A 14,040-nucleotide genomic window follows, 5' to 3' on the forward strand; every position below is an offset into this window, starting at 1 on the left:
GTGCACGAGCTCGAGAGCCGTTAGGGTGGAACCCTCCCAGGCGGGGCGGGCGGAGCGGAGACAGTTGGACGCCTGTTGGTGGAGGCCCCGCGGGAAGCGACGCAGCGCGGAAGAGCGTGCGCGCTCCCGCCGCGGCGACGGTGGTGGCGAGCAGCGTCAGAGTTGGGAGGGGGGGCTGACGGCTTCTGGAGGGTGGCGGTGTTGGACGCAAGAGCTTGCTTATCCCGTGTCGCTCCTGTCCCGGGAGCCGGACGGAGAGCGAGGGCGCGAGGGTGGCTTTCAGGGGCTGCCGTTTTTCCACGTACACGTCGTCGTGAGGAGCGCAGCCCGGACTCTCCCGCCACCCCTCCGGCTCCCCTTCAGCACGCCTTGAGGCGGCGGCGGCCACCGAGACCGCACCTCACCTTCCCCAACCCTACTCCCCCTCCCCCTCCCCGCCCGGCAGGGCCCGGTCTGCGCCCCACCCCCGCCCGTCTTCCCGCTACGCCGCCGCCATGTCGGCGCAGGCCCAGATGCGCGCTATGCTGGACCAGTTGATGGGCACCTCCCGGGACGGTAAGTCTCTGCCAGAGCCCTGGGGGTGGGGGAGGGGATGGGCCCGGTGGCGGCGACGGAGACGGAAGGGGTCTGACGGCCCTACGGGGCGCGCGCCTGTGGCGAGTGAGGGGCTCGTAGATTGGTAACACGAGGTCCCGGGCTCCCGTCCCGTCCAATCGGAGCTTGGCAGGCGGGTTTGGGGGCGGTGACTACTCGGATTGGCGGGAACTGCTGCCAATGGGGGCGAGGCGGGGCCTGGGGGCTGAAAGAAGAGTTTGTGCTTTTAATGTTGACTTGACCGGAGTGGCTAGGCCCACGTCTCTCTTGCGTAGTCTGGCGGACTGTTTTGTCGCCGATTAGGTACATGCAGATTGCTGAAGCCTCTGCACCGGGATTTAGTTCCTTAACGCGGATCTTTGGGATCCTCCCTTGCGGCAGTGCCCCAGAGAATCCAGAAGAGTGGGGGGAGAGGTGCCCTCCTCCCCCCTTCCCCCGCCATCCTGGGTTTGGAGGAAAGCTTTACCCCACTAACCGGATCCTAGAGATGCTCATTCTTGCCCCACACCATCTACCATTTTGGTGAAAAATCTGACCCAAACCATGGTTTCTTGAAGTGGGTGTGTTTGGCCCCATTTTGTGGAAAGAAAAATGTTAAGGCCTGTTTTTCCGAGAGACCTCCATTTTGTTAGACAGTTTAATAGAGGCTTTGTTCAGCAAATAATGACAAATCGTACGTGTTCCTCAAGCAGAACTATTTTGGAAATGTGATACCCAGCAAACGAGAATTTAGGGAAACGAGGCCTTTTAGTTATTCAGGTCAGAATCTGTATGGAAGGCTGCTACGTACTGTGTTATCTTTTGTTGTGAAGAGAATTTCTAAATGAAATAGGTGGTGTTATTTTTTGGCATTAAGTTCCAATCAAAACTAACACGGAGGAAAAGCTCTAGTCAGGTGCTTACAAACAAAGCCAAATCTTTTATCTGTGTTGCTTGTTCAGGCAAATAATTTCTTAACCATTTAAATACTTTTTCCCCCTCAACTCTGAATTGTATTTTTCTTAGGAGATGACAGTCTTAAATTTAGATGATAACAGTTGGTCTTTGAGTACTTTGCAATAAAGTCTGTGAATAGATAAATCCGTTTCAGTTAAGTCTTTTAAGAAATGCATATTCATAATGACATTTCAGTATTAATGTTTTTTAACAAATACCCTCCTGCTTGGGAACTTTCCATCGAACATAGACACAGATGTAGATGGCAAGCCTATTTGCTGTTGTGTATGGAGGAGGAAAAGACTTGGAAGAAAAGAAGTTCTGTTTATATAGTAAACCCTTGAAAGTTAACATTGATTAAAAATGTCACTGGAAGGGTGGGGATGCAGTACAGTGGTAGAGCAGAGCTCTCTTGCCTAGCACAATCAAAGAAAGCCCCAGGGCTCCATCTCCAGTAAAACACACACACACACACACAGAGCCAATGGAAAATCTTTTACCATTTTTACATTTAGGTAAGGATTATCATTTCATACCTGCAGCTTGCCTTAATATTGTTGCCTTCCAATATGGGAGAGGGTATTGGGAAAGGGCTTCATCCAGGATCTTAACAGGACAATGTTGTAATGAAATTATAGAAGCCATTAAGGTATATTTTATGTGATTCTTTCAATCCTGATGATGCCATTTTTAATATTTTATGCATAGATTGTTGTTACTGTTCTGGGTGGGTAGTTGGAGTAAGGTCTCTGTCCCCTGGTAAATTTCTAACTAGGCAACTCTAGTATTGCACAGCTGAAAACATATCTACATATATATGTATGTGCATATATGTATATATGTCTCTGTAGTCCAGTAGAAAGCTGAATTAGAATTTGTGTTTTTTTGTGTCTCTTTGTTACTGGATTATTTTTTAATTTTGGCCTTCAAAACCTCAGTGATTTATGAATGAACTTTCATGAGTTTAGGGTTTAGTGGAAATGATTAGTTTTTTTCTGCTGTATTGGTTCATAAGAAACATGTCACTTTCAAGGAAATTGAATTAAAATAGAAATTTTTTAGATATTCAGATTATGTATATGAGAGAAGAGTCAGAACATTTATTCTTACTGGAGATTTAATGAACTTACATATTTTATTTCATTTCATAATTCAGAGCCTTTAAATAATTAGGATATTCTTTTTTAGCATACAGCCAATTTCAAGTTATCCAGGGATAGGTGAATATTGGATACATCACTGAATAACCCCATGTAATTTGAAACCATATAATGGGAAGCCTTGTATTGGACACAAGAGCAGCTTACGGGGAAAGATGTTTGGGTGTCTTTGGCACTAAGTTGGAAATGAGGGACTCGAGGTGGGAAAGAGATGGAAAAGCAAGGTAGGTGGGGGGCGTGTTAAAAGAAGCTCTGTTTTTTGCTTTTGTTTTTCTATTTTTTTTTTAAATCCCAGAGACTATAAAGCAACCACACTCTTTTTGGGTAGTAGGGCTCAAGGTGGTAATGATTCTCTCAAGTTTCATTGTTGTATAAGTGGAAGAGTCTAAGGTGGTACAGGAATCCTGGGGTGCTGGGAAAATGTTACCTCCTCTTCAGTAAGATTTCTTCCCTTTCCCTTCTCAACAGAGTTTAATTAAATCCCTTTTAAATTCCTTGGAAAGCTGAATATTATTTAAATGTGCCTTATCTTGAATTACTTAAATTAGCTAATCATGTAGATACCTACACTACATCGGGGTCATTAAGAATAGGAATTATGGTGGCAGGGAAATGGAGAGGTAATTTTAAAATCACTGGGCACTACCAGCAAGGATAGTCCTGGGTGAGTGGTAGGAGTGGGGGGTGGGGGGCTTTGGACAAAATCATGGTGCTGGGAGGTTGGGAAGGGGGATGACCAGGAGGTGGGAGAAGAATGCATAAGGGAGGTGGGAGGGCCAAAGACAAACTTTGCCTTCTTTGCAATTTTGCCTAGGGCCCTGGTGGTGGCAACCGCCTGTGTGCCACTGAAAATCGTGCCGATGCCTGGCATACTGCATAAATGGAAGCAGGGTACCGCGTGAGTTGAAACATTGGTCACACTATATAAAGTTTGTATATGTGAATCAGTGTAACTCATACCCATGTAACTGGGGGTCTGACTGTATTTGGATTTTTCTGATAAGGCATCATGGGCTAAGGAAAAGAGCACTGGGCTGAGACTCAGGAGACCTGGTCTCTAATTATAATCTTGGGTAAGTCATATAACCTTCTTTGCCTCAAGTTTAATCTGTAATTTGTTATATGGGAAATCAAATAATTTGTTATGTTATTCTAAAAAATGTTGGAAAGAAAATATATAAAGATTTTCAGGTGGGAGGAAGCATAAGTAGATACTAATTATTAGTTTCTTATTTTCTCTTAGGTTTAAGATTCATTGCACTTTTGTAAGTACCCTTCTGTTTTAGTTATTAGCATTAATAGGAGAGAGAAAGATAATTTGTTTTCCCTGAACATATTCCATTTGGTAGAGGGAAAGATCCAAGCCACACAGAAAAATAAGAAATGTTTTGAGAATTATGTGATAGTTGAAGGAAACCAGTGCCCTCATAGATTGTGATCATTTTGACTAGGCTGAATTAATTGCTAAACTATCATTTAGCAACATAGTTTAATTACCATAACAAATGGTCCTGATTCCAGAAATGCCTGGGAAAGTGCAGGTTAGAGGAATTAAAACTGAGGTGTGCATGTGTATGTGTTTTGCCTGGACCTTACACATGGCTAGGCAATCCCTATACCAGTGAAGTATTTCTGTAGCCTTAGGATGTGGATTTAGAAAATAAGTAACAAAATTGCTTTTAGGGCTTCATATCTCTTAATTGCTTTAAGTGGAACCAGAAATGACAAGTGTGCCCTTAAAAATCAACCTATAGATTAAAAATATAGCATTAAAGTTGTTAGACAATTTTGGTTTTCTTTAACAATCATCTTTTAAGCTGTATATGATAACTTCTTCAGTCAATAGAGAATATTAATTATAGTAGCCCTGCTGACTACTATGTCAGTTATATTGTGCATGATAGTTTTATGAAATATAAAATTGAAAGAATGCTCATCTTAGGAGATACTTAGGAAAATGCAGTTTAGGTGTTTTCAAAATAAATTTAATGACACCTAATTTTTAATTTGTAGGCCAGTATAACATTTCTGTCTTTGTGAAAAAATGATTGAGTCAATTGAAGTAGTGTTTTCTTCAGTGGATCTTCTTGATTAAACCATCTTAATTGTATTCTGTGTTCCTTGACTCATCATGAACATTGAATACATTTTCTCTCAATTTTCTGTCATTAACATAATAAACCATATTTATTTCTTGGTCAACTGTAAGCCATTTTTATTCCAATTGTATCATTCATATTAAGTGAAGGAGGCGTAACCTTTAATATACAGGCCCTCATTTTTAGTGGAAAGGGTGTATCTTAGTTTAGGTCTGTAAGTTCCTGAAATTAAGAAACTTTAGTATACTTAAGGCTAAACAGTTTCTCTGAGTTTCAGTACTATTTAATTTTGTCATTGTTTTAGTCATAGCTAAAACATTGAGAGTTCTTTGTAAGTAGGGCAGAGTATATGAATTTTTTCCCTATTTTGCATTTTGAACTCTGAATAACACTTCCATCTGCACAGCAGGCCAGAAGACAATAAAAAAACTTTTAAGAATCTTGTGTACCTTGGACACTACAGTTGTTAGCATTCCTGACCTAAGCTGTGTTTCTAAGGCAAAATTTCAGGTTAAAAAAATATTGAATGGGAATGAAATTTATTTTGTGCATCTGTTAAAGGTCTAGGTGGCAAATAAATGCTTTGTACTAGTTGAGGTAGAATGTGAGGACATAGTGGTGGCTCATAACTATAATCTTAGCTACTCAGGAGACTGAGATCTGAAGATTGAGGTTTGAAGCCAGCTTGGAGTGATTTTCATGTTCGAGATGGAGAATTCAAAGGCAAGTATGTGTCTTGGATTAGTGAGTCAGTGTTCTGTAGCAGATGTTTCTTATAAGCATTGCTGTTTGAAATTACTAAAGGTTCAGATAAGCAGTGAAATTGAAAAAGGCAGATAGCTTAAAACTGCAGTGGGCAAGATTAGGATAAATGGAACAGTTACTACTTGAGAGAATGAGCTTCCAGTGGGGTACCTGTAGCTCATGCCTGTAGTCTAAGCTACTTGGAGACTGAGATCTGAGGATTACAGTTTGAAGCCAGCCCTGCCTAACAAGAAAAGTCCATGAGACATTTACCTCCAGTTAACCACATAAGCAAAACTGGAAGTGGAGCTGTGGCTCAAGTAGTAGTAGGATACCAGCCTTGAGCAAAACTGCTCATAGATAGTGCCAAGGCCCTGAGTTCAAGCTCCAGGACTGGCAAAAAAAGAAGAAAGGGGGGAGGAGAGAGAGAGAGAGAATATATATGAGATTCCAAGCTAGATATAGAGGCTAATGCCTGTAGTTCCAGCTACTCAGGCAGGAAATGAGATCTGGAAGAAATGTGGTTGGAGACCAGCCTGGGCAAAAAGTTGAAGCTCTTATATTAATAAACTGGTGCTTGTCATCTCCACCTACTTTGGAGGCTAAATGGGAGGCTGAAGTGGTAGAGCGGCTGCAGTTGTAAGGTCCTGAGTTCAAATCCCAGTAGTGGGGGGAAAAAAAGATTCCAAAGCTGGGTATGGTAGTGCACTCTCAGGATAGAGAGTTCCAGGTCAGCCTGAACTGCACAAAGTGAAATTTTTTTTTTTTAATTTATGACAGGAATCTTATGGCTTCAGCACCTGTCAAAAAATTCTGTTTCTCTTTGGATATTTATGTATTTTGAAGTGAGATTGGCTATGTTGCTTAAGCTGTTCTTGAATTCCTGGCTCAAGTGGTCCTTCCAGGTTAGCTTTCGCGGTAATTAGGACCATAGGCAGTGTGTTACTGTGCTGGCTCTTGTTCTTTTTTTTTAGATTCTCGTGTCCTAGCAGCTGCTGTGGTAGAAACTGGAAGATAAAGCCAAAATAGATGCATCAATTTTGTAAGATTATTGAGGATGTAGAGAAAAGTAGTTTGTAAAACTCTGAATTTGTCTATGGCATCATGTTTCTATTTTAACTGAATAGCTTAGGACTTAAAGTCAAAAGAAGCTGAGCCAGTGGCTCACAGCTGTAATCATACCCACTCAGGAGACAACGATCTGAGGATTACAGTTCAAAGTCAACCTAGGTAGGAAAGTCCATGAGATTCTTAACCTCCAATTAACAACCAAAAAGCTGGAAGTGGAAGTGATAAAGTGCCAGCCTTGAGCAAAAAGCTTGAGACTGCCCAGGCTCTTGAGTTCTAGCCTCAATACTGGCACCAAAAATAAGTATGTCAGAGCAATCAGAAAGCCATTGTCTGTAGTTGTATGTATGTAGTTCAGTCACCTGAATGTCATATTTTGCTATTTCCATTGGCCAGAGAAATCTTTAAAGCTTTTTTCCCCTAAAAACACCTCCCCCCCCCAAAAAAAAAACACCCACTCTATTTCAGTATTGATCCATGTCCTAATTTAGTTGAGCCATGCATAACTGATATTTGACCTATTTCACTCAATGTGAAAATAATTTAACTGGCTGCCTGTGCTGAATCTTTTTTTTTTTTTTGGTCAGTCCTGGACCTTGGACTCAGGGCCTGAGCACTGTCCCTGGCTTCCTTTTTGCTCAAGGCTAGCACTCTGCCACTTGAGCCACAGTGCCACTTCTGGCCGTTTTCTGTATATGTGGTGCTGGGGAATCGAACCCAGGGCCTCATGTATACGAGGCAAGCTCTCTCGCCACTAGGCCATATCCCCAGCCCTGTGCTGAATCTTTTGTCATGTCTGTTGAATGTGTTTTTATTTTCTTGAGACCAGATTTCTGTAGATGTTTTTTCTTTTAGAGTTAAACTTTCAAAACCTTTGCTTTTCATTAGGTCTTTAGAAGAAGAGATTGGATATTTATTGTTTAGTATTTATACTATACCTAGTTCTGTATTTTATTCTGTTCTTCTGTCAGTTTACCCTTTTTCTGTTATTTGAAAGGGTATGTTTTAGATGAAAGGTTAGTTCCTTGATTTTTTGGAGGCATGTAAGCGTTCATTTTATTTTTTATTTTATAATTACACTGTCCCTGAGTTTTTTTGCTCAAGATTAAGTGTTCTCTCATATCACTTGAGCCACAGTTCTACTTCCAGCTTTTTTTTGGGGTCGGGGGGGTCGGTTGTGGGTCTTGAACTCTAGGCTGGGTGCTGTCCCTGAGCTCTGCAGCTCAAGGCTAGTGTAGTTAGTGCTCTACCACTTGAGCCACAGTGCCACTTCCGATTTTCTGGAGGTTAAGCTGGCTTTGAACTGCTATCCTCATATCTCAGCCTCCTGAGTAGCTGGGATTACAGGTGTGAGCCACTAACACCCGGCTCTACTTCTAGCAGTTTTTTAAAAAATATTTTTTATTGTTACTATAAACATGATATACAGAGGGGTTCCAGTTATATAAGTCAGGTAATGAGTGCATTTTTTTTTTGGACAATGTCACCTCTACCCTGGCTCTCTCCCAGTTTTTCCCTCCCATCCCTACCCACAAGTTGTATAGTTCATTTTCAACATAGTGTCCAATGAGTACCCCTGCTGCATTTGTTCATCATTTGCCAGCTTTTTCTTCTTCTTCTTTTCTTTCTTTTTTTTTTGGTGGTTAATTCTACAGAAGAATCTCACAGACTTTCCTGCCCAGACTGGCTTCCAACCATGATCCTAAGATCTCAGTTTCCTGAGTTAGTTCCTTTATTGATTGATTGATTGATTGTCAGTCCTGGGGCTTGGACTCAGGGCCTGAGCACTGTCCTTGGCTTCTTCTTGCTCAAGGCTAGCACTCTACCTCTTGAGCCACAGTGCCACTTCTGACTTTTTCTGTTTATGTGGTGCTGAGGAATCGAACCCAGGGCTTCATGCATGGTAGGTAGGCAAGCACCCTACCGCTAAGCCACATTCCCAGCCCCAGCTCCTTTATTTTTGTAAAAAAGTTTAGTTGGAATACAGGCATGCATGCCCATTTAAATATATGTGTGTGCGTGTGTGTGTGTCTAAAATACTATTTGCAGCCTTGTTTAGATGGAGGAGTCAGTCTTGGAGCTTGAACTCAGGGCCTGCCTGGGCACTTTTCCTAAGCTTTTTTGCTTAGGGCTAAAATGCTCTAGCAGTTGAGTCACAGCTCTAGTTTCTATCTGAAATCTTTAATCACTGTTCTAGGTCATTGTGTTCCCGATAGTAAGTAAGCTCAGCATTACCTGAGGTTTTCTTTGATTTCTAAGTGCTGGTCCTGGGGCATGACTCAAGCAGTCTCTGAGCTCTCTGAGCTGTTTTTTTTTTTTTTTTGTTTTTTTTGTTTTTTTGTTTTTGGCCAGTCCTGGGCCTTGGACTCGGCCTGAGCACTGTCCCTGGCTTCTTTTTGCTCAAGACTAGCAAGCCACAGCGCCACTTCTGGCCGTTTTCTGTATATGTGGTGCTGGGGAAAATGACCCAGGGCCTCATGTATACCAGGCAAGCTCTCTTGCCACTAGGCCATATCCCCAGCCCCTCTGAGCTGTTTTTATTTAAGGTATTTGAATCATAGCTCTACTTGAAGCTTTTTTTTTTTTTTTTTTAGGTTAAATGGAGATAAGAGTCTCACAGATGGTTTTCCTGCTTGGTGAGCTTTGAACTGTGATCCTCAGATCTCATCCTCCTGAGTATTTAGGATTACAGGCATGAGCCACCAACACCCAACTTATCAACTTATTTGGAATTTTATTAGATATTAAAATCTTAGATCTACCTTCTGGATCAAATTTTGGAAATGAAGGCCAGCGATGTGTTTTAAGAAATCCTCTAAACTCCAGTACTACCAAAAAAAAAAAAAAAGCTACATAAGTGATTTGATGCCCATTGGAAGTTTAAGAAACACTGTTCTAGATAAATGTTTTTCTACCCTTTCCCCCCCGTACTGGATTTTGAACTCAGGGTGGGCTGACACTACCACTTGAGCCACACCTCCAGATGTCCATTTTGCTTTTTGCCGTCCTTTTTGGAGATAATGTCTAGGGAGCTTTTTCTGCCTGGGCTGGCTCTGAACTCTCATGCTCCAGGTCCCAGCATCCCTAATAGCTAGGATTACAGGTGTGAGTCTACCAGCACCTACCCGGCTTCACCTTAAATTTGGTTTCTTTTTGGTCAACTAACTTTCTAAAGAATTAAGTTTTTAAAATGTAGATTGTGGGGTTGGGAATATAGCTTAGCGGTAGAGTGCTCGCCTTGCATGCATGAAGCCCTGGGCTCTATTCCTCAGCACCACATAAACAGAAAAGGCCGGAAGTGGTGCTGTGGCTCAAGTGGTAGAGTGCTAGCCTTGAGCAAAAAGGAAGCCAGGGATGGTGCTCAGGCCCTGAGTCCAAGGCCCAGGACTGGGGGGCGGGGGGGGGGGAAGGCAACCTTAAAATGTAGATTGTCACCATAAAATAAATGAAATGAAAACAAAATAATGTCTTATAAAAAATAGACTATTGCCACCTAGTATTCTGTATGTTAAAAGTTAAAAATTGTCAGGTATATTAAATAGATACTGTTGTCAAATGAGAGTGAGAGCTTCTTGCTTGACATCCATGATAAATCTTTATTGAGTAGTATTTAAAATATCTTGTTGATATCATATTGATATCCCAAATATGTGATGTCATATTTTGGAAAGTAGTCTTCTAGGTATTTGTGTGAGAGGAAAGATGCTTGGAACTGAATATGCCCAACCCTTTTAGTGTAGAAATGACTGGTCAGAAGTACAAACCTATGGCAGGCTATTGCTAGAGAGTAAAATTGACTTGTTTAGCTTTATTTTTCACTTTCCCTTAGTCTTTCAGTGCATGAGGGACCAGTTTTGCAGGATATCATCAATTAATTCCACAGTGGCAATGTGAAAAGAGCCCTAGAATACAAATTCTGGAGGGAGTATAATTCTGAACTGTGGACAGGAACATAGCAGAGCATGCTTGCTAGAAGAGAGTTTATTGACTTGAGTTTTAGAAACCATGTGTTAGTATTCCGAGAAATATCTGTGTTTAGTTAATTTGCCTCTTGGTGTTAAGAGGGGAATGTTCACCTTCAGTGCTGTTTGTGCTTACTGGTTGAGATAATATGGGGTATAGCAGTTATTGAGAGTAAAAATAGTCTTACTACTTTTCTTAGTATCCCAAATTGCTGTTATCCTAGTCATTCCTTTCTTTTCTTTCTTTCCTTTTTCCTTCTTTCCTTTAAAAATTACTTGTTCCTGTTACCATTTTGCCCTGTAATTAAATAATCCTTTAAAAAGAGCAGAAAATCTGGGCTGGGAATATGGCCTAGTGGCAAGAGCACTTGCCTCCTACACATGAAGCTCTAGGTTCGATTCCCCAGCACCACACATATGGAAAACAGCCAGAGGGCTGGGGATATGGTCTGCCTCATATACATGAGGCCCTGGGTTCGATTCCCCAGCACCACATATACAGAAAATGGCCAGAAGTGGCGCTGTGGTTCAAATGGCAGAGTGCTAGCCTTGAGCAAAAAGAAGCCAGGGACAGTGCTCAGGCCCTGAGTCCAAGAGCCAGGACTGGCCAAAAAAAAAAAAAAAAAAAAAAGAGCAGAAAATCTAATGGTGAATTGGGATTTATTTTTTATTTTTTGTCCAATCTGGGGCTTGAACTCTGGGCCTGGGCACTGTCCTAGAGCTTCTTTTGCTCAAGGTGATTACCAACTTAGGAGGCTGTTTCCTGCCTGTGCTGGCTTTGTATAGTGATCCTAAGATCTCAGCCTCCTAAGTAGCTAGAATTACAGGCACGAGCCATCGGCGCCTGGCAACAGTTGTTTGTTGTTAAGTGATAGTCTGACACTGGAGGTTAACAGTGAATCAGGTTATAGACAAATCTGATTTTGAATGTTTCATAAAATACAAAGGACAAGCACCTATATGAATGTATAAATAGTACTTTGTGTATTTTTTTCTGTCAGATTTTAAAGAGACGAAATTGTTACAAATAAAAGTTATGTACTTTTTTTTTTTTTTTTCCAGTCCTGGGGCTTGAACTCATGGCCTGAGCACTGTCCCTGGCTTCTTTTTGCTCAAGGTTAGCACTCTCACTTGAGCCACAGTGCCACTTCCGGCTTTTTCTATATATGTGGTGCTGAGGAATCGAACCCAGGGCTTCATGTATACGAGACACACTTTACCACTAGGCCATAGTCCCAGCCCTCAAGTTATGTACTCTTTCACAGTTCAAATCCCTCTACAGGGACAGCTCTTGTGAATTTGTTTTTAGTGTGACACACTATTAGGTTCATGTCTCCTTCATGGTAATCTGTTGTTCATTTTAACTATCATCAGGTTGTCTGTTTCCTGTGACTTTTGATATTCTCATGTCTTTCCTCTTATTTGTTGCTTATTTGTTGATTTTTGACTTGGAAAGGCTTTCCTTGGCTTATTTTTAGCTGCCACCAGCTGAAGAGAGATTGTCTTTTTTTTTTTTAATAGTACTCAGGTATCTTTGGTTATTTTTAGCTATTTCTCTATAGTCAAAGATGGCTTTTAAGCTAGATGTAGTAGTGCACATGTGGGAGGCTGAAGCAAGGAGCTTGAGAGTTCTAGGCCAACTTGGGCAACATAGTGAGACTGTCTCAAAACAAAGCAAGAATGTTTTCATTACTTATAATTTTGTATCTAGAAAATTCTGGATGATGGAAGGCACCAGATAAACCAGATTATGAGTACTACTATATTAGACTTGCAACTCTGCAAGTAAGTATTGAAATAAATGTAGCAGACTGTCAACTTTTTATGTACCATATCTTAAATTCTTTTTTAATAATTTATTAATTAAAATTTTTTTGACAAGTTGTTGTGCAAAAGGGGTACAGTTACATAATAGGGCAGTGTGTACATTTCTTGTGCATATCTTAAATTCTGTATAAACTACTTTTAGGACTTCAGTACTGTTTAACTGTCTAGGCTTTTCTAATGTCTCTCAACTCTAAGAAGTAATTTTGACAGATTTCCTAAAGCAGTACTCTTAGAAATAATATGACTTTGATCCCTGATAGATGCTAAGACCCTTTCTTGTATATTGAGAGATGGTACATTTAGAGGAGGAAGTAAAAAAATAAAGTCTTGCTTTAGTATTTCTATTCTCACATTTCCATCACTACTATTCTGTTAACTCTTATTAGAGATGCCACAAGTTTTCTCTCCTACTACCAAGATTGTGTCCTAGTTTTTCCTCTGTCTTTATTTCTCTTATCTATTTCTCTGTCTGTCTCTCTCTCTCTGTGTCTCTGTCTCTGTCTCTCTCTCTCTGCCAGTACTGAAGCTTGAACTCCTCAGGGTCTGGGCACTGTCTCTGAGCTTCTTATGCTCAAAACTAGAGCTCTACCATTTGAACCACAACTCCATTTTCAGCTTTCTGGTAGTTTGTTGAAAATAAGAGTCCATGGAGGTTGGGAATGTGGCTTAGTGGTAGAGTGCTTGCCTAGTGCATGAAGCCCTGGGTTCGATTACTCAGTACCACATGAACAGAAAAAGCTGCAAGTGCCACCGTGGCTCAAGTGGTAGAGCTCTAACCTTGCACAAAAGAAGCTCAGGGACAGTTTCCAGGTCCTGAGTACAAGCCCTAGGACTGGCCAAAAAAAAAAAAGAGTCCCATGGATATTCTTAAAATCATTACAGGTTGGGCATAATGGCACACACATAATAATCCTAGTGCTTGTGAGGCTCTGAAAGGATAATTATGAGTTCCACGTTGAGCTACATGCATAGCAAAGACAAGGCCAGCGTGGATCACAATGTGATACCCTGTCTCAAAGAAAAAATAAAAAGTTTAATTACAGCAGAGGCGGGGGGGGGGGGGGGGCGGCGGCGCTGGTGGCTCATGCTTGTAATCCTAGCTACTCAGGAGGATCACGGTTCCAAGTCAGCCCGGGCAGGAAAATCCATGAGACTCTTATTTTTAATTAACCACCAGAAAACCGAAGTGGCGCTGTGGCTCAAGTGGTAGAGCCCTAGCCTTGAGCTGAAGAGCTCAGGGCTGGGGCCCAGGCCCAAAGTTCAAGCCTCACTACCAACCAAAAAAAGAAAAAAAAGTTTAATTAGAGAAGATTCATATAGATGAATTCCAAAAGAACAACAAAGGTAGATGGAAGAAGTGTGAGAAGAATGTACAAGTGATCAGATGGCTCCCCAGTAGTCACTTGCTTTACCTTAATTTTCTGTGAATATCCATCTTAAGATGTCTCTGCCCTGTAGTAGATTAGAAACTGACCATTAGTCTATGTGTAGTTCTCATTATTATGTGAATTCGGTAGCTTTTTTTTGTTGTTGTTGTTGGTGGTGGTCCTGGGCTTGGCTTGGGCCCTGTCTCTGAGCTCTTATTTTCTTTTTTGTTGGTTCTCTGGTGGTTAATTGGACCTTCCTGCCCAGCCTGGTTTGAACTTCCAT

General features: G+C 41.5%; 1 protein-coding gene across 12 annotated transcripts in view; it reads left to right on the forward strand.

The window, feature by feature from the left end:
• Luc7l2 (LUC7 like 2, pre-mRNA splicing factor) overlaps window positions 1–14,040 on the forward strand; it is a 63,414-nt gene continuing 49,374 nt past the window's right edge. For 3 of the 12 annotated variants that reach the window (XM_048340304.1, XM_048340305.1, XM_048340315.1), the window contains exons 1-2: window positions 153–555; window positions 3,505–3,588. In XM_048340304.1, the coding sequence (XP_048196261.1) occupies window positions 3,551–3,588 (38 nt within the window). In that variant the 5' untranslated portion in view covers window positions 153–555; window positions 3,505–3,550. Of the gene's footprint in view, window positions 556–3,504; window positions 5,513–14,040 lie in introns of those variants that run through there. The other 9 variants (XM_048340306.1, XM_048340314.1, XM_048340318.1 and 6 more) reach the window with 7 other exon arrangements.

The sequence above is a fragment of the Perognathus longimembris genome, chromosome 2 (assembly GCF_023159225.1).
Source record: "Perognathus longimembris pacificus isolate PPM17 chromosome 2, ASM2315922v1, whole genome shotgun sequence".
NCBI lineage: Eukaryota > Metazoa > Chordata > Mammalia > Rodentia > Heteromyidae > Perognathus > Perognathus longimembris.